The sequence below is a fragment of the Cryptomeria japonica genome, chromosome 5, assembly GCF_030272615.1.
Source record: "Cryptomeria japonica chromosome 5, Sugi_1.0, whole genome shotgun sequence".
Taxonomy (NCBI): Eukaryota; Viridiplantae; Streptophyta; class Pinopsida; order Cupressales; family Cupressaceae; genus Cryptomeria; species Cryptomeria japonica.
The window spans coordinates 520,619,757-520,639,909 of record NC_081409.1 but is presented as its reverse complement, the minus strand read 5'-3'; the positions used below and the strand labels follow the sequence as shown (position 1 = coordinate 520,639,909).

At 40.9% G+C, this 20,153-nt stretch overlaps 1 protein-coding gene across 2 annotated transcripts in view; it reads right to left on the bottom strand.

Annotated features, from left to right (window-relative positions):
* LOC131067772 (COP9 signalosome complex subunit 2) overlaps positions 1-20,153 on the bottom strand; it is a 133,197-nt gene that overhangs the window by 41,651 nt on the left and 71,393 nt on the right. For both annotated transcript variants that reach the window (XM_058002924.2, XM_058002925.2), the window contains exons 3-6: positions 14,888-14,966; positions 14,393-14,633; positions 14,240-14,314; positions 14,003-14,137 (exon numbers count right to left, since the gene is read on the bottom strand). In XM_058002924.2, coding sequence (XP_057858907.1) covers positions 14,003-14,137; positions 14,240-14,314; positions 14,393-14,633; positions 14,888-14,966 — 530 coding nt within the window. The remainder of the gene's footprint in view (positions 1-14,002; positions 14,138-14,239; positions 14,315-14,392; positions 14,634-14,887; positions 14,967-20,153) is intronic.

Genomic DNA, 20,153 nt, shown 5'->3' with positions numbered 1-20,153 from the left:
TCTGCCTTCAATCCTTTGTAAACCTGAAAGTTTTGATGAAAATTCCTTAAATTGCTTTGAGGAATTACTTTCAACTTCATCTCAAAATGTAGACATTAACCTGAATTCTCCTAAAAATTACCTTGCACCTGCAATTTACTTAGAAATTCGCCTTTAAGTTTGAAAGAAATTCTTTCCTAAGCTTTAACTTTCAACCTTGAGAACCAAATTGTGAGTGAATGAAGTGCCAATGCTCATGTTTATAGAGAGGTCGAACCTTTGCTTTGCTTTATTTTTTGTTTTTGGAAATGAATCTAGTCTTGTTTTGAACATCAATTTGAACCTTCCCCTTTCTTCCTTGCTTTCATGACCTTAATGACGATCTCATGGTGAACTTTATCTTGATTTGAATTTATTTTTTAACACTTAGCCAAAAATCTCCTTATGGCGAACTTTATCTTGACTCAACACTTAACCAAAAATCTCCTTATCCTCAGCTTGGGCGAACTTGCTTCTACTTTGAGGAATTTTCCATGTTGCTAAGGTGGATTTCATGCCTACTCAAGGATTTTCTTTCATGCTGGAGCAGACTTCATCTTAAAACAACAAATCTTTCCATGCCTTGAACGAACTTTGCAAGGGAACAAGAAATTTCTCCATGCCTTGGGCAGACTTCACTTCAACTTGTGGATTCTCCATGATGCTAGGGGTGGACTTGGTGTGCAAACAAGGAATTCATTACATGCTAGAGAAGACTTGGCAATTGGACAAAGAATTCTCTTATTCCTAGGGAAGACTTAGCATTCAATCAAGGAATTTCCTCATGCTTGTGGCGGACTTGATGCTAACTCAAAGATTTTCCACACCTAGGAAGGGCGGACTTGATGTGAGAACAAGGATTTTTCCACCATTCCTTGGCGGACTTTGCTTGGAATAGGGAATTTTGATCATGCCTAGGGCGGACTTTGTTGCCGGGAATAATCATTATGTTATGTTGTCATATTATGTTTTATGTTGTCGTCGGCAATAATGAGTTACAGCAGTCAGTTAGTTAGTCGTCCCGAAGGGCAGTTGGACATGACGGTTGGTCGCACCCCTTCGGGTATTATATAGTCCATACCTTTCCTTCGAAGTAGCATCATGATAGTCGTATCTGGGTTTAATGTTATAAGCACTTGATGTACATGGACTGTTGAATTAATACAGAGACTGGTTATTTGATATATTTCCATCATGTTCTATGCATTTACTTTCTGAATTTAATCATTTACTCGTATGTGGCAAACATTTGGCATCGTTGCCTAGACATACTCAGGAAAGGAAGGAGCGGATGGCGTATGGACATGATGGGCCTACCCGTCGGTGAGATTAACCCAGAGGCCGACAACGCGCAAACGGAATAATCGTCATGGGACGCAGAGCGTGATGGCAAGAGGCGAAGACGAAATTGAACCCTGTAATAATCTCGGCACAATGTTGAGATAAATTGTGGCCGAAAGGAAAAGTAATAAAAAGTTTTCTTTTTGTGTACATGGTGTGTGCTTGCTATGTATGGAAGTGATTTATGACAAATATACTAAATAAGGACAAAAATAAAAAGATACAAAGTGACGAATGGGAAGTAGCACAAAGAGCGTTGAATCTTAGACAGCAAATAGAACGAAGGCGTAGGCTAAGGCAGCTTGCCGAGGGACGACCGGCCGAGGGGTTGCTCAAAGGGAACCCAGGAGGTTTCACGGAGGTTGCGGGGGTAGAGATAGACGGAGAGAATTACACTCTCTACACTGTCGTAGGGTTGCCCGAAGGGAACCTAGGAGTCACGGAGGGTGCCGAAGGAGAACTCTACAGTTCGCCAAAATACCACCGTAGGGTAAGAAGTCGTGAAGAGTTGGTGGAACAAACAAGGCGAAGTCTAAACCTGATCGACACTACCAGAGACCTACTAAAGAACTTGTCCATTTCAGAGGACAACCGGAGGGAGACGACAGAAGGTGACAGTACGGCCGACGGTGCCGAGAGAGCACAAGGGTACTGTACGAGAGGCAATTTGTTCGGTTCGGGGTCAACAACCTTCTCCGGAGGACCCACAAGTGGAGGGTCAGGTGCCAGAGGCCGAGGCGGAGGATCACCATGTACAAGCACACAAGGCACCAGAGGAGCGAGACCCAACGGTGGGATGGCAAGTAAGTAGAAGCTGCCGAAGTTCAACGGCGACGGGAAGGAAGATCTCGTCCGCCATTGCTGCACTTGCGAAACCATATGGTCAGCGAACGGTGTTACCGACCTGGACGAATGGGTAACACAATTTCCAACAACCTTAAGGGGAGTGGCCATCGACTGGTACTCAGATATGGATAAGGCCAAAGTCGGCACATGGCCTGACCTAAAGGAGTTCAAGATAGAGTTCCGCCTCCTCAGAGATGACAATGAAATAGTAGCCGAAATCTATGGCACAAAGCAGAACAAGAACGAGACTGTCCGAGCCTATAGTCGGCGGCTCAAGGAACTGTTGGAGAAAATGGAGAGTCAACCAGCGGATGGGTTGAAAAAGAGATGGTTCGTGGAGGGACTGAAACACTCCATCCGGAAGAAGATGAAAATTGTTCCACCAACCTCGTACGAAGATGCATATAATAGAGCGATGGATCTCGAGAGCGAGACCAAGACATCCAAGAAGAAAAAGAAGAAGCATAGCTTGTCCGAGGATGATGACTCTTCCGAGGGAAGCAACAGCGATAGCGAGTCCGACAAAAAGGTGCAAGCCCTGCAGAAGGACATGTTGAGGATGATGAAAGAGCTGAAGGTTATGAAGGGAGGTCCGAGCAAGACCGACGAAGGGGAGCTTTGGTGCACGGAATGTAAGACGGACGACCACACAAAAGGCTCCTGCCAAAAGAAGGCCTATTGTGATATATGCCTGTTGATGGGGCATCCCACCAGGGAATGCCCCTACAACATGAAAACACGAAACCAACAAGTATTGCTTACGCAGGAACAACCAACTACATCGGGCGGTACCGGCAGCTCCCAGGCGAACAACAATGCAACATCGGGAGGCTACCGAGATAACCGGTGGGGAGGACGAAACAACAATAACAACACAAGGAGTCGGATCCAATATGACTCCAAAGGCCGACCGATGGTACAATGCATAGCGTGCAACCAGTGGGGGCACTTCACCCGAGACTGCCCGAAGGGAGAGGCCACACAATATTTGTGCAAATGGTGCGGACCGGGAGACCACGAAGACGCCACTTGCCCAAAGTCGGGCGTCAACTTGCTCAATATCGAGGAAACCAAAGAAGAGGAAGTGTTGGCCGTAACCCGCGCCCAAGCTAGACATGCAATGTGCCCAGACCCGGAGACGGAGAAGCGAAGGGTACGGGAAGCACGGGAAGAAATTGAGAAAGAGATACGAGAAAGGGAAGGCGAAGGGTACGATGGGTACTTCCAGCCGACCGGAGGCGGAGGAGGCTATACTAAATCAAATTTTAAAACTGGAGGTGCCTGTGAAGGTACACAACCTCCTCTAGACGATGCCTCAATTTCGAACGGCGTTGCTGAATAATCTCTCCCAACCATGCACCAATACCAACCACCGCACAGATGTTCCTGGGGGGTCTGCAATAGACCCCATGCTGCTGGCAGTTAACACTGGAAGGAACTCGGCCATTGTGGAGATGGGTATCCTTGGCACCATTCTAACCGATACCATCGTCAATGGTGGATCAGGAATGAATGTTCTTCCAGAAGAAACCTAGCGGAAGCTGGGGAAGCCGACACTGTGGCTATCTACATTCAATTTGTTGGGAGCAGATCAACATGGAATCAAACCCATCGGGACACTGATGGGCCAGCAAGTTACCATCGGGACGCAACCCTTCATACTGGACTTTGTGGTAATCCCACTAAAGAAAAAAGGGTATGATGCGATCTTAGGGAGAGAGTGGTTGGTGGCAGCCAAGGCCACCCACAACTGGAAGGACACTCCGTCTATGGAGAATGGAGGAAGGAAGTTTATCATAGACCTTGGGACGCAGTTGGTTAGTGAGGAACTGGCATCATCTTCGGAATCGGGGGGTGAAGGAGAAGGCGACCTGAGGGACGAAGGATGGGGCTGCAGGGAGCCCAACAACGAAGGGATTCTCAAACTAGGAGAGTGCTCCGAGGATGAGACGGGGTCATTGAACGGGCTCTTCCACTGGCACATGGAGGATTACGAAATGTTCCAGAGCTACAGGCTCGAAGTAGAGGAACCAGAGCAAGCAACAGAGGAGGTGTACCTGCCAGAATATAGAGAATATTGGAAGGGAGACGCCCCAAACCTTGGTGACGTAGATAATCCCAAGATCATTCGTGTTGGCAACGATTGGAACCCTGTGTGGAAGGTTGTAGCCTTCAAAATCTTTATTATTCTTCTTCTTCTTATGTACGGGAAGGAGACCGTGGTTCCTGTAGAATTTATGGTTCCAGGTCTTCGGATGGCCATTGAAAATAGACTTGCCATCAACTGGTCCAAATTGAAACCCTACCACGAGAAGCCTGCAGGGGACCCGAGAGGCCGGAAGGACACCCGAGAGGATGGAAGGGGACCTGAGAGGCCGAGCAGGTGACTCAACCGGCACGGGACCAAAGCGGGAGACTCTCGGGCGACGCAAACCAAGAAAGGGCAATCCCAGAGGCACGGGACCCAAGCCGAAGACTAGATTAGGGATTTAAGAAAAGAAAAAATTGAAAAAAAAAATTTGAAAACAAAAAAAAAAAAATTATTTGAAAGTGGCGGTGGGACCACCGTACAGTGGAACCACCGCGGTGAGACCACCGTGCGGTGGAACCACCATACGGTGAGACTACCGTGCAGTGAGACCACCGTGCAGTGGAACCACGTGCGATGGAACCACCGTACGGTGGACCACTGACGACGGAGGACACCTGAAGTGGAATACCACCGTACGGTGGACCCCGTACGATTGAACTGCGTTGGGCATGCGGAAGGAGGACCGTACGGTGTGGACGGTTGGTCATGTTGTCCATACGGTGTGATCTGTACGATGGAGGGGTGACCATACGGTAAGGAGGGTGTTGACCGCATGGGAAGGTGGTCGTACGATTGGAGGTGTCAGTGCTGTTGTTGATCGTACGGGGAGGTTGTATGGTCGGGGTGCCATCGAGGACATTACAGTGGAAAAAAAAAAACGATGACCAGATTGAAAAAACATTCGATTCGATGACGTCTGGAGCCAGGACGCTGAAAATATTAGAGTGGAGAAGAAGGGTTTTGGCATCTTAAAATATCACAGAAATGATGTGCACCATGGACTTCCGTGCGGTTCTGAAAGTTGTAAATTGGTGTTGGCCATGGACCCCGCGACCCCTCGATCCCGCTGGGGCGCTGCCCCAGACCCTATTGGGGGCACTACCCCCAGACCCCGAGTTTATTTTTGAACTACAATACACTTTTTGAGTTGGGCAAAGGGCATCAGAGAAGGCAAGGTAAGTGTTGGGTTGTCCCATACTGTGAGAAAGAAGCCTGAAGCTAAGCAGTGGCAGGGAAGCCATAAGCTGTAGAGGGAGACGGATTTGGAGGTTGCGAACAAACAGAGTCTGAGGGAAGGCATTGTAGGAACGCGAAGTCATACGGCACCAGGGAGTTATTCAGTTCAGTTATCGACCTTTGGGGAGTGTGATGGAGGATTTGAGGCGTCTCCTAGCCTTTGTGCCAGAGGGTTGTGGCCCCTTCCCGGCATGAATGGTACGCTTTGAGGAACTCGGAGTATGTCTCGGCTGGACGAGAGGTTGCCTTGGTGGATGCACAAAGGGGCTCGGGAGGAGTTAACCACCAGGTTGGAGGCAGGAGTAGCGTGAGACTTAGCTCAACGTATTTAGGAGTTGGATGCCAAGAGGGCAGCACAGGTGGCTATCGAGGACAAATTGGCTAGGGAGACAGTATCATTTGAGTAGCAGTTGGTGGAGGCTGAGACTGAAAAGTGTGTTTTGCAGACAAGTTTGGTTTAGGCACAGGAGGACTGTGATGTCAAAGGAAGCACTAATGGTGAAATCTGCACTTGAGCATTGGATGGTAGCAGAAAAGGGTTTTCAGGCGAGGACGCAGCAGGTGTATGAGTTCCACGCTCAACTAGCGTTCGCAATTCCTGCAGCTCTCTACCTTGGTTTTGTTTAATGTCATCTCTATTTTGTATTAAGTCGTTCGAAGACGACTTCTTTTCTTGGGGGGAATGATGTTGCGGGAATAATCATTATGTTATGTTGTCATATTATGTTTATGTTGTCGTCAGTAATAATGAGTTATGACAGTCAGTTAGTTAGTCGTCCCGAAGGGCAGTTGGACGCGACGGTTGGTCACACCCCTTCGGGTATTATATAGTGCATACCTTTCCTTCGAAGTAGCATCATGATAGTCGTATCTGGGTTTAATGTTATAAGCACTTGATGTACATGGACTGTTGAATTAATACAGAGACTGGTTATTTAATATATTTCCATTATGTTCTGTGCATTTACTTTCTGCATTTAATCGTTTACTCGTATGTGGCAAACAGACTTGGCTTGGAATTATGGAATTTTTCCATGGTTGGAGCAGATTTCAAAAAGTGGTTCCATACTTGGCCATTTCCTTATGATCTTCCATTAACATTCCTGACAATGAACTAGCCTGACATTTCTTCTGACTCAGAAACTACCTACAGTCTTGGAAAAGCAAAAAGGCAACTTTCTAATTTTAGAAAAAGCAAAATGAAAAAGAAGGCTCCCGGATTGGCCCCAAAATGCCAAAAATGAAAAAGCAAAAAGCAAAAAAGCAACTTTCCTACAAAATAGGAAGTTGTCATATTTGGTCTTGGATATTGCATTCACTCCTTTGACCCATCTGAGCACATTGGTAGCATCAGACGTTCTTTTGATCATTCTTTCTCCTTATTGATTTGATGACTCCTCCAAATTTTTGAAAAACTTGACTCATTTGCGAAGGCGAGAGACTAGAGACAAAACCCTAAGATGCCAAAACACTACCCTAAGAAGCGAAAACAAGGGGGTCCCCATTTGCAATGGGGCAATGTGTGATTATGTCAACAAGCAAACAAACAAGCAAAAAAGCAAGTACTCAATGCGGATACATGACATGGGGGGACCTAAATACAACTTAACCTCCAATGTGGGCGCAAACGATTAAGAACATGGTGCAAGAAAGAGAACAAACCCTATCAGCCAAATAACCACAAACAACCTTGAAAACCAACCTATTGATGTGCATTTTGTGACCACACCAACACAGAATAAAGTTTCCCAACGGCTACCTTATCCTCTCTTGATCAAAATCAGATGTATGCTAAGATTGTAGGAAGATCATACATTGACTCGAAGGTTCCAACTGCATACTAACGACTTTATGTGGATATAGGCTCAGGTGGTTGATGTTGCTAGTAATCCAAGGGGACTTACGTTTGGATCAATCTTTCACTTCTTTGTTGTGGCTGGAACTTCATCATCGGATATAGCAATTTTGCGATACTAAATACTTCTACTTCGAATGAACTGAACTAGGATGGACTAAAATTAAACGGGAAAGGGTTAGAAGGATCTAAATCTACTCCCAAGGGTAGTGATATCAATAGATAATGCTCTAATGGATGAATTCCAAATAAACCAAGTTCTGCTTCGCTAAGATTAACTACAGCTCCACAAGAACTAGTGCAATCTTCCAAGGATGTTGAAGGATTTTCACATCGAGAAAGTGCATTTGAATACCCAAAACGACACAATCCAAACGACTATCCACAACCGAACTTGGGACAAATTTAGTGGCTTAGGCTAACTTTACACTGCAACTTATAATCAACAAGATGCAAAATGTATAAACCATGGAAATTCATCAAACACCATTACATTCTCCATTGAAATCAAAGCACTACTCTACTTCTACTCTAAGTGAGGAAGGTGAAACCATGCAAGTTTTGAAAAAATAACTAAAGTGAACACCATCAGAGAACAATGCATCATTGTTATTATCTAAAAAACTTATCACAACAATTTCATACAAATCTCTCTTTCTTTACAAATGAAGGGGTCACCCCCTTATATAGGCCTCCAGCCTTGATTACATGCAAACCCTAATTAGGGTTTGACCCAACAGATTCCACACACATGATGCAACAAGGTGGAAATTAACATTAATTACCCATCATGTCCATTATCAATTAATTACATTCCTGCCAAAAATGGTGTCCATTGTGCATTAAATGCACTTCTTTCAAATTCGGCCAACGTGTAATAAATGCTCCATCATGCAATAAATCGCCCACAATGCTCTGAATGCTCCATCTCCAAAATCGGCTATGTGCCGTAAATGCTGCATTATCTCATCATGCATTGACTCAGCTACCACTTGGTCAAATATTCCACCAATGATTGCACCACCATGTTGCCATGCGTTCAATTGATTCTCACCATGCAAGTGGACCCCACCGCCATGGGAAATTCTATAATTTTTCGGGTTGTGCTTCATTAATACGGAATATTCTCTTTGCATTTCACCAACCCATCCTTGACAAGAATCTTTCCATTTCGGGCTCACAGAAGACGTTTTGGAAGATTTTCCTGCCTCGGAAGAATTTTAACAATCTTTTCCACTTTTGAAGGATTCCTGTACGCCTGGATTTTGGAGAGAGAAAATCCTTGGAGAGAATTTTATCTTGAAAGAATTTTTTCGTGTTTTTGTGTTCATCTTCTCCTGAAGGAGGTTTTTGATCAATTTCACTTTTCTTATTTTTTAAGAATTTTTTCATTTCTGAGCTCCGAAATCCAGGAGAGAAAAATCTCTCTTTGATCAATTTTTTTTGTGCCTTGAAATTTCTTCATCTTAGGCAAAATTTTCTTCTCTGAGAAAGAATTTTGAAATTTCTTCCTTGACTGGGATTTCCACACTTCTCTTCCAATGTCAATTTCATGTTGTGGAGGAATTGTTCATTCAGAAAGAAATTTCTTCCTTACCCCTGTCCAGCACTTCAACTCCAACTTGGGCACTAATTTCATGTGGAGGAATTTCTTCTTGGAAGGAAAATTCCTTCCTTACCTTCATTTGGCACCCCATTCTCTGACTGGGCGCTAATTCAGTGTCATGGAGGAATTCGACCTCTGTTGACTTTTCTTTCCTGACCTCCATTTGGCGTCCCTCTCCTAGATTGGGCAAAATTTTGACCTTGGGAGACATTTTATTGCCTTTGGAAGGAAATTCCTTCCTACACCATTTTGGTGACCTGATGCATGACTTGGGCGAAGTTTCAATGTTGTGGAGGAAGGTTGGCTTTGGAATGAATTCCTTCAGAACCCCAATTTGGCGCCCTAATACCTGACCTAGGCGTTGATTGCAAGGCATGGAGGAATTTTACCTTGGAAGGAAAAATCCTTCCTTACCTAGCTTTGGCACTCTCCACCTTGACATGGGCATTGAATCCACCCTCTACAAGAATTTGTTGTTGGAAGGAAGAATCCTTCATCACCCCTTTCTAGCGCTCCACCTCCTGACTAAACGATGTTTCCATGTCCTTCAAGAATTTTGGTCATGGAGGAAAACCTCAATCTAGCGCTCCCATACTATGCTTCGGCATGAAAAAGACATGGTGAAGGAATTTTGGTCATGGAGGAGAATTCCTCCATGAGCCCAGTCTAGCGCCCAACCACTTTTGATATGCATTTTTCGATGCAAGGATTCCTGCTTGACCTTTTCTCCAAACTTAGCCATTTCTTTGCACTTTCCAGATTGGGATGCCATTTTGAATTGAAGTGGATTTTCATGCCTTGGGGGATTTTTCGATGCCTTTCCACTTCTGAAATGAATTCTACACTTAGCCATTTCTTAATCAACTGTCTGCCTTTTCAAACTTTTCGGATTTAGAAAAATGTTTAGGAATACTTAGTCTTCAATGTCGGAACCCCTGCCTGTGAAGAACCTACCAAGAATAGGCTTACCAAAAATGGTAAGTAGATCAAAACATCAAAATTAGGGCAAACCGGGGCAAGATGACACTTACTAAAAATAGAAACTGCTAAAAATAGTAAGATTGATTTTTGGCAAAATAAAGAAAATCCGAGAGGAAATGAAATCCTTAAAAAATAGGAACTTTCTAAAAATAGAAAGTTACTCAGAATATGCTCAAATTTCATTGGTAGCTTCCTTGAAGGATCCTGATTCCAACGCAATGCTCTCTTTTTTTCAAAACCCTAAGGAAAAGGCCTCAAATCTAAGTCTGAGGGCGAAACCCTAAAATGGACCAAACGAGTTCCAAACTTAGCCAAATTTGTTCAAACAACTTGCAAACCAAGGAGACCGAAGAGACTATTGCGAAAAGACCCAAAGAACCAAAACCAAAGGACCAAGAGGACCTAAAAAGTAGGGGTCCCCATTTGGAGTGGGGTGATTTGTGATTAGATCACAACATAACCCCAAACACAATGCGGCACCAAAGCAATTGATCATTGAAATGTGAACCACATAAGGATGTTCCTTGAACATCCAACATCATTTTCAAACACTTCTTTTTCTTTGTCAAGCCAAGACAAGTTGGCAAGACCAAACTAATACATAGCACTTCATAACCAAACTGCCAAAAAACAAAACACCATCAACAAACACAACTTTAGAGCACATCATCTCTTGAATTCTGAATTGAGACACTACACAAACATTATAAGCTTGTCCTCCAAATGTTGTCACAAAAGTTTGCACCCTTGTTGAGCTATCAACTCAGCAACCTTGTGAAACATGGAAACAACCCCAAAGAGTGGGACCTTGCGCAAGGGGGTTGAATCTTTGGAGAAGGTCGGCTTCCTTCTCAATCCAAGTGCAAGTGTTGAACCAACTCAACACTCTAAATTCTACTTCTTAACCTATCCTAAAACCTTGCAGAGGAAAAGAAGAGGAAGTGCTAAAATGCTAAAATGAAATGAGGTGATGCACCAAGATAAGAGATGTTTCTCTCCTTGCCCAGAAATGACACAAAGAATCAATTGAAATACCCAGGAGATGCAAAAACTTAAGTTGCATGAATGACCCCAAACACATGTATAGAGGTTAGAATTTGTTGAATGTCAAAAGGGGAGAAGGTTTCCCACAAGTCACACCGAGAAACAAGTTAACATAGCATATACGTGAGAGAAAGCCACAAAACATACACTTACAAAGAAGGTAAGAAAACATATGCAATATTCATAAGTTGAGGGGAGGCAAGAATGATAATTCAATTCATTCTCAGGCCAATGGCCAAACTTACAGTTGCAGAAATGCAAGAAAATATACAAGTCTTCAAAAGAAGTGAAAGAACACAGAGTAGCTCAAGCCAGTGAGGAGAGAACCCTTTACAATGAAGCTTAACAACCTATATATAGCAAACTGGTTGCAGAGAAGAGACCAATGGTCAAGGAAAAGAAGCCTTAACCCTTGTGTGTATAGAGGAATGTCAGTCAGGGAAGGCAGGGAAGTGGACAGACCTGACATGGTGTAAATGAAAGCAACCTAGACATACCTTGACAAGGTAATCCCAAGAAGAAAAGTACTTCTAGAAGGTGGATTGCCTAACATTCCAAAGTCAGAGCATGCAGTCCTGACATGAAGGCCATCAAGTAACCATAAATAAGCATGGCCTTGGACTCCACTTGATGGCAATCCTGCAAAAAACATTAAATGCACCCTTGTAGCTCCATGAATGAACGTAGACAAGTCACAGGGGTTGGAGAAGCATTAAGAGCCTTGAGTGTTGATCACATCATCTGGAACTGTTGCAAGTCGTCGGAAATCAGACGTCGGGTCCTGCCTCAAGGTGAGAGGAGTCTTCGAACCTGGGGGTTCCGGGACTCCAGGGTCATGAAGGGAAAGAATTGGGAAACCTGGGATTCCGAGATTCCAGAGTCATGAAGGGGAAGAATTGGGAAACCTAGGATTTTGGGATTTCAGGGTCATGAAGGATAAGAATTGGGAAACCTGGGATTCCGAGATTCTGAGGTAATAAAGGGGAAGAATTGGGAAACTTGGGATTTCGGGATTCCAGGGTCATGAAGGCGAAAGAATTGAGAAACTTGGGATTCCAAGATTTCAGGTTCATGAAGGGGAAGAATTAGGAAACCTGGGATTCCGGGATTCCAGGGTCATGAAGGGGAAGAATTGGGAAGCTTGGGATTCCAAGATTTTGGGGTCATGAAGGGGAAAGAATTGCGAAACCTGGGATTCTGGGGTCATAAGGGGAAAGAATTGGGAAACCTGGGATTGCGGGATTCCAGGGTCATGAAGGGGAACAATTGGGAAACCTAGGATTCTGGGATTCTGAGGTCATGAAGGGGGCAAATTGGGAAACCTGGGATTCTGGGATTCTGAGGTCATGAAGGGGAAAAATTGGGAAATCTATGATTCCGGGATTCCGAGGTCATGAAGGGGAAGAATTGGGAAACCTGGGATTCAGGGGTCATGAGGAAAAGGCTTGGAACTTGGGGGTCCCCGACAGACAACGCCTAACACTTCATGCTTCCATTGGCTTTGTCCTTGATCAATTGGGGTAGCGCTGATCCATGGAACATATCTCTGATCGGTTCTTACTGATGGACCAAGGATGTCATAAAAATGACAACATAAACCTTAATGCAAAGCATTCTCTAGACCAAGTCCTGACAGGCAACCAAATTACCAACAAACTGCAATTACAGAAGCATCATCTGCAACACCTGGGATGTGAAAAGATGGAAGTGCAAAGTCCACAAAGCATAAAGACTTCCCAAAACCACAAGAGCATATCTACAAATACAGAGGAATGCGGGACATTCTTCTGACCTAAATTCATCATACTTTCCTACATCTTCAAGTCCATCACTCTGTAAACAACAAGATTATCTTTGTAGCAATATTTGCTCACTCAGGAGCAACATAACATCTTGTAGCAAGTACAAGGTCATTAGCACCATTAGCAACACATCCATTTTATCGTCATGCTTCTAATCCTCATCTTTATATCATCATGATACCATCATCATCTTCATTACTCATGGTAAGATATCATCACCAAGTTGAGGTGGACATCTGACCAAGAACAACATATTTGATCAATATTATCAAGTAATCCAACTAATGACTTCATCAGCTACACCTCTATACAACTGCATCATAATGAACTTCATCAACTGTATCACTATCATGCATTTGATAGATCAATTATCATCATCATCAAGATTAATCACCAGCAACAATTCGCATATTGAGTATAGACATCAACACCACAGGAAGTGGTCATCCATAGCAGGAGAATTAAGCACCATCATAGTCATAAACATCATTGACATTATAGCATACTGAGTGTAGATATCAACACCAGGAAGGTGGATATCCACAACAAGAACATCTACTGAAGCGCATCATTATTATATATGAGTCGTCTCCATTCTATCATAACTTCAACATATGACCTCTTTCGCTACAACATACTGGGTATGGATATCAACACCAAGAGTGGTAGACATCGAGCCAACAATCCTTTAGCACTTATCTGCACCACCTGCAGCATATACTTCCATAATTTCAAGGCATCAACACAACATAACATCAATGACAACACACAAACTGAGGGTTGACATCAATGACAAGTGACAGCAAACTGCCAACACCATCCAACTTTGGATCTAACTATTTTTTAACCTTAGTGTGTCCCACAGTCCACTATGCCATTTATTTAACTTATTCATTAACCAGGGGCCATAAAAACATCGACACAGTGTAGTTGCTAGTATTGGCAAGGATGCAGCTCTTAATGATCTGGAATCTAACATAAATTTTAATATAATGAAACACCATCACAACTTAAGAAACTGGAATTATGGACACCCCAGCAGCAACTATCTACCTAGCATTAATCTGCTTTCAACATCAGACATCTAACCATTTAAATTTTACAGTTTGTTTGCAAAAGCTAAAGCACACATAGTTCACTAGTCTAAAGAACAAACAACACTTGTTTAGCTACACAATTACCTTCAACTTCTTGTTGTTTTTTGTTTCAGTGTACATTTGAATCTCAATGGCATAGACCTCCAAAAGCTGAGTGCCTTTCTTATGGTCATCTGAACCATCTTGTCTACAACAGGATTTATGAAGCTCCTTGAGTATCTGGAACAGGAAAAGTCTATGAAAACCAGATATTCAACTTAATTGAAGCAAACTGAAAAATTGAATTAATCAAGAATCAAGCAAGTGATAAGGAACAGTTACCTTGTTCATGCGGCCATACTCCCCCATATCAAAGCAGATCTTACAAAGCTTGAGATTAGTCTTGAACCAAAGCCTCTGCAGAATTATATTTTAGTCCATATAAGTCATATGATTAAAAGAAATTTATCCAACATGGAACTAACAAAAATCCACCTCATTTTTGGCGTCTTCAAGGGCTATGAGTGTAGTCTGATAGAACTGCTGCAGGAGTTCAAAATTTTGAGTTGTTGACCCCGAAACAAAATCCATAGTGTTATTTATACACTTTTCACTGTAGTTCCGTGTCACTGCCGATTTAATGTATGTCAGCATTTCCCGATAAGCATCTATCATCTCTTTATATTTTCCTAAGCGGTGGTACAACTTCACAGTTTGTTTCAGAGCCTTAAAACCCCTGGTTTGCAAAAAGAAAATCACTAACCTTTCAGAAATAATGACAAAAACTTGAACCCAAGTACTGCTAATATCACATCCTACAAGTGAATAAATATTTAAATGCATTCTGTTCTATTAAAATCCAAAATCAAACAATTATCAACCAGGCAGATCCGTTGTAAGTAATCTACCTCACAGAAGATATAAAGATGCCCACAGTTCTCTTCTGACCACAAAAAATAATTCCTCCATAAAAAGAGAGAGATAGCATACCATTCAGCTTTATTGGATTCCATTCTCACAACTTCAGCAAAACCAGCAAGAGCTTCTTGGGGATCAGACTCCACCAAACCTGCATATGAAAAATATGCTTGGTAAATGTTTAATCAAACATACGTAAAATCATGCAAAGAAATCCCCATGTGCAATATTTTCCTTGTAACTTCCAAACCTATGTAAAAACCAGCAGAATGGAAAATGTTTGTCCCTCTATTAAAAAGCTTGGATGACTGCCTTGTATAACGGGAACTTGATCAGCATCCATGACCGAAATTGAGGCAAGCATTATATATCCTCATCAATCCTTCAGTCAATTGGCTTTTAGCAAATTCTTTGGTCTGCTATCGTAGTGTTTTCATTAATTCTTGTTATTTCAGTATCATAGAAGAAGGGTCCTCCTCCCTGAATTCCCTTTCAAAAGAATATAATACACTTGACCCTCCTTTTGCCCAATTCAATGATGAAAACACACAAATGGAAGAAAGGGAAGCAAAATCTGAAGAAAATCACAATTATAGGCATGACATGTAATGATGCAATGGAGTGAATCAAAGATGCAGAGATGCATCATGCTATCTTATGGTTGACTCTCTAGTGAGAGGTGTGGAGAGGTTAATTGAGGATTTGTGAAGTCACTACTAAGGGCAACTGTAGGAAGTGACAAGCACCATCAATGCAGCTACAAGCACAGTCAATGGTAACAGTGCTGAGCATACGGTCAACCTCATCAAACATTATGCCCCATTTGCTACCAGATTAAGGATGATCTTGTATCAACTAAACACAAACTAAACAATGCTAGGGATGTAATGTCCCCAACTATATTTGTTTTATTTTTGACAATTACACAAAGATTATGCATGAAATCTTAACATCTTTTGATCATTGAGATGCCAGAATCAGTAGAGTGAGAACATATAGTGAAAGGAAGTGAATAATATTAAAAATTTAAATTATTATGCTTTTTGGCAGAAAACCACACAACTCAATATTGCAATTACAAAATCTGAAAATGATTGAAACCGGTTCTGGCAGCAAGCTTTCACTAATCACCAAAGCAAAGATTAATAATGTTTGAAATGTGCATTATACTAAAATTAAATCTCATACAATTTACCCAGTAGCAACAATGATCAAAATGACCTCAATATCAGCAAAGGAAGAACTCTAAAAGTCGGATTAACTACCAATAATATTGTTGCAGTTGGTAAGGTAGCTGCTAATGATAACCCAATCTTGAGTTTGGTTGTACAGTCAGTCAAGACAAATAGTAAATCATCAATATATTGTGGTCCAAATATAGTGTCATTCTCCTTTCCAATAGTCATCAAATGGCAATGATTAACATTGCCGCCCAGCAGCAAACACAACTTAGTCTATAAATAATATCAACAATGTATCCTTCACCCTAAAAATTTGGAACCTGTCTACAAAACTTCAACACAACTGGAAAATATCTTCAAACCTAATTGAAACTAGAAACAATCTTCAAACCTTCAGCACAACTGTAACCTGTGAATGGAATCACCACAAAGAATAAAAGGATTTCCATCCTCAAATCCAAATATCTAGAGGGTTTTTGTCCTCAAATAAAAGATGACAAAGTTTGATCTCAATAAAAGGGGTTTTTGTTTTCACAAAGAAAATTCCAATTTCCTACATTGTGGCGAAGGCAAAAAGGAATTCTTCTCCAAATTCAAGGCACTTGAAAGAATTTCAAGGCATCAAGGAAGGAAAGTAGTCAGACTTAATGAAAATATAGAAAAAAATTTGGGCTTCTTGGGGGATTTTCATCTACAATCCCAGACCTATTGAAGCAATCAAGGCAACTTCTTGTAGGATTTCATCTCCTAAAGAATTGAAGACAAGCTCTCAATCAAAATCAGATAGTGACAAGAAGAGTACTCCAAACAAATTTCCATACCTAGACAATTTCTTGACACAAATTGGAGAATTCAGAGGAATAACGTCAATCCAGCTCAAGCAGGAGGAATTTCAAAGCAATCAGGAAGGAAAATTTTAACTTCAAGTATAGACATTTGCTCCGAGGGGAGACTTCCAGACCTCAAAGATTCAAATGCAAATGAGAGGAAGAGATGAAAATCTCGAAAGGAATCTGAGATCAAAGCTAGGAAGAAGCAAGCGCAAAGGAAAGAGTCGTAACTCGTAAGCAAGGAAAGATATTCTAAGGCAAGTATATGGAAAAAGAACAGAGTGACCAAGGAGGACATCCAACATGTTGAGGTGGTGCCTCGTCATCTTCCAACCAATCAGATTGTTCCAAGTCAACATGTCCAGGTTCAATGAACCTGACTTATCCACAAAAGCTTCTAGAAGGCACGCTCCACAATGCAACAACTTTCTATTTTATTATTGGTTTATATTTAGCAAGAAGGACAAGTGTCCCCAAATATAATTTTCTCATTGGTCGAGAAGTAGTTAGTTGTAACAAACCCTAATTAGGGTTTCATTTTGTAATCTCGATCGTTGATTCGAAATCAATCCTGGCCATTGAATTGTAATTGAGGAGCCTATTACTAAGCTCGCCCCTCATTTGTAAAACATGGGAGCATGTTGCAAAACATGTTGAGATAGGCAAATTGTTGTTTATGACTGCCAAAGTAATAAGTAATGCATTGTTCAAATTGATGGTGATTACTTCTCTTATCTTGGAGTTGGGATGGTTCTTATCCCTCATCATAGTTTGGATTTTATTTCATGTATGTTAGACGAATGCAAGATCTGATAAGTATTGATTTATGGTGAATTTTTTGCTCATACTTTTGATGAACAATGATTTTTGTTCATTGTGTTAGTTTGAGCTTACTTTGTGGATGCTTAACTTTTGTCTAGATAAATATTGTTCGATTTGATGATAGTTATTCATGACATGAAAATCATAAGCGCATCCCTTGAAGATTGCACCCACTTTGTGTAGTTGTCCTACTATGGCGAAGCAAAGCATGGTTATTGGTTTCACCTAGTCAACACCGTCTCTTGAATTCTTAGGGATAGATTAGAACTTCTAAACCCTTATCTCCTTTTCGGTTTTCTTGAAGTCCATGATCCAAGACCCAAATGATAGAGCTTCATTCTCTAGACCGTTGTGAATTGAATGAGCCAAGCGTAAGTCCCTTTGTGTACTACCAGCATATCACAACGCCTTTTGTGTACTACCAGCCAAAGATGAAAACTCTTACTCGGCAATAAATCTTTTGGCCCAAAATTTTAAAAAAATCAAGACTCCGCAAAAAATGGGGAAAATATCAACAATAAATCGACAAATTTATCAAACATTTGAAAATATATAATTTATTAAAATATTCTTAAAAAACACACATACACTAAATTTATAGAATATAATAGCATATTACTGGTTTCCATCATATATAACACTAAAGATACTTGCGAGTTCTTTCAAAACATGTTATATATCGCTAACTCACAAGGTTCGCATTCGAGTTCGAGTTTGGCAACAATAAAATTCATATGAAGTTCAACAAGGATATAAAATTTGATAAAAGATTCAACATTAAATTTGTTTTATATAAATTTAATTTTTTTAAATATAGATAAAATATTCACAAAATTATCAAAATAATTTAACATTGATAAATAGATTTAGATTTGTTCATAAAAACATTTAAAATTAGTATAAATCAAAAATTAATTTAATATCACATACATAACATATATTATAAATTTATTAAACAAAATCACCTTAAATAATATCATATTTATTAATTAATAATCATAAACTTTACATATAATAATTTGAAAACATATTAAATATTATATCAATAAATAAGAAATATTAAACTTATAATATAATTATATTAAATATTAAAGTTTAACTATAATAAATTCCCAAATTAATAATAATAAAAAAAATTCTGCTTCACATATGGGTTTATGCTACGAGAGAAATTTCCAATCTATAGCTCAACCCAAAAGGTTGCAAAATCGATCATTCAATGCGAAAAGCCTACTGCCCTATTTCGACGCGATGATGAAGACGCAGTTCCGAGAAAGACTAATGAAAACCCAGATAAAGGTGGAACCTTGGAAGGCAGAAAAAATCCTCACTAACCCTTATGAATCAGGAAAAATCGACTATAGAAAACATTTTTTGAATACGTTTTTTTAATTGCGATTTTTTACGTTGTAAATCGCGATTTTGCCCGATTTATTTCAAAATAACTCTACCCGATTTTTTAAAAAAATCTACAGCAATTTTTTCACCGATTTAATCGACGTTGGTTTTGACTCTCGAGAAATTGCAATTCACATGATTTTTTGACAATTTTTTCATCTATGCTACCAACATATCACAACGCCCATTGAGCTTATCCAAACATCAAGACCTGACAAAAGAAACCTTGGAATTGCCATATGATCTTCTCGCAATCTTAGCATATGCGGTGATTTTGTTCAAGAGAGGATAGAGTGTCTTTGGACATTTTATTCTGTGTTTGGTGGGTAACAAAATGCACACCAACAGATATGTATGTGGATATTATATTATTATATAATCTCTTATATATAAAACTTAGACAATAATGTGGATTCCTCATATATTTGTTTAAATGTTGCAAACAACCATTATAGGGATAGTGAGGTAATACAAGGAGGTGGGACTATAGTCCCATGAGGCCAAGGGGGTGCAAGGTGTGCCCCGCCCTTGGGCTTAGAAGGAAGGATACTCTAGGCACCCTATCATAGTTTCTCCTCAAATCTCTACCATGGTTGACTATTGGGTTAAGGAGTCCCAATCATAGGGAGGAGAATAAGGAAGGCAAAAAGTGGGAGAGCTACTATAGGATTCCTCACTAGGCACACCCCCTCCATATGGATGGCAAAGAGCCACATGAGACCAAATGGGATGGTATACTTGCTCTTGTGCCTAGGGTAGAGGTTCAACTCGGGCACACTATCATGCCTCCTTATCCTAACCCTTTATGGTTGAACTCCATTAATGAATTAGATATATAATATGATTAAGACAATGTTCCTAACCCTAGAAGGAAAGATCTAGTTTATGGATTATGCTTTCAATGATTATCTAACATGATTGCAGGGTCCCAACCAGGAACTTTCTTGCTCAACAATTTAATTGGTAAATGATATCTCTAACTCTATTTCATTTCTTGATTTACTTGGAATTGTGATTTTAGGGCAAAAACTAGGGCATTTATAAAAGGGGACATTACAAAGTAACTTTTTGTTAGTACCATGCTGTCTGAAAGTAGTAGGTTAGTAA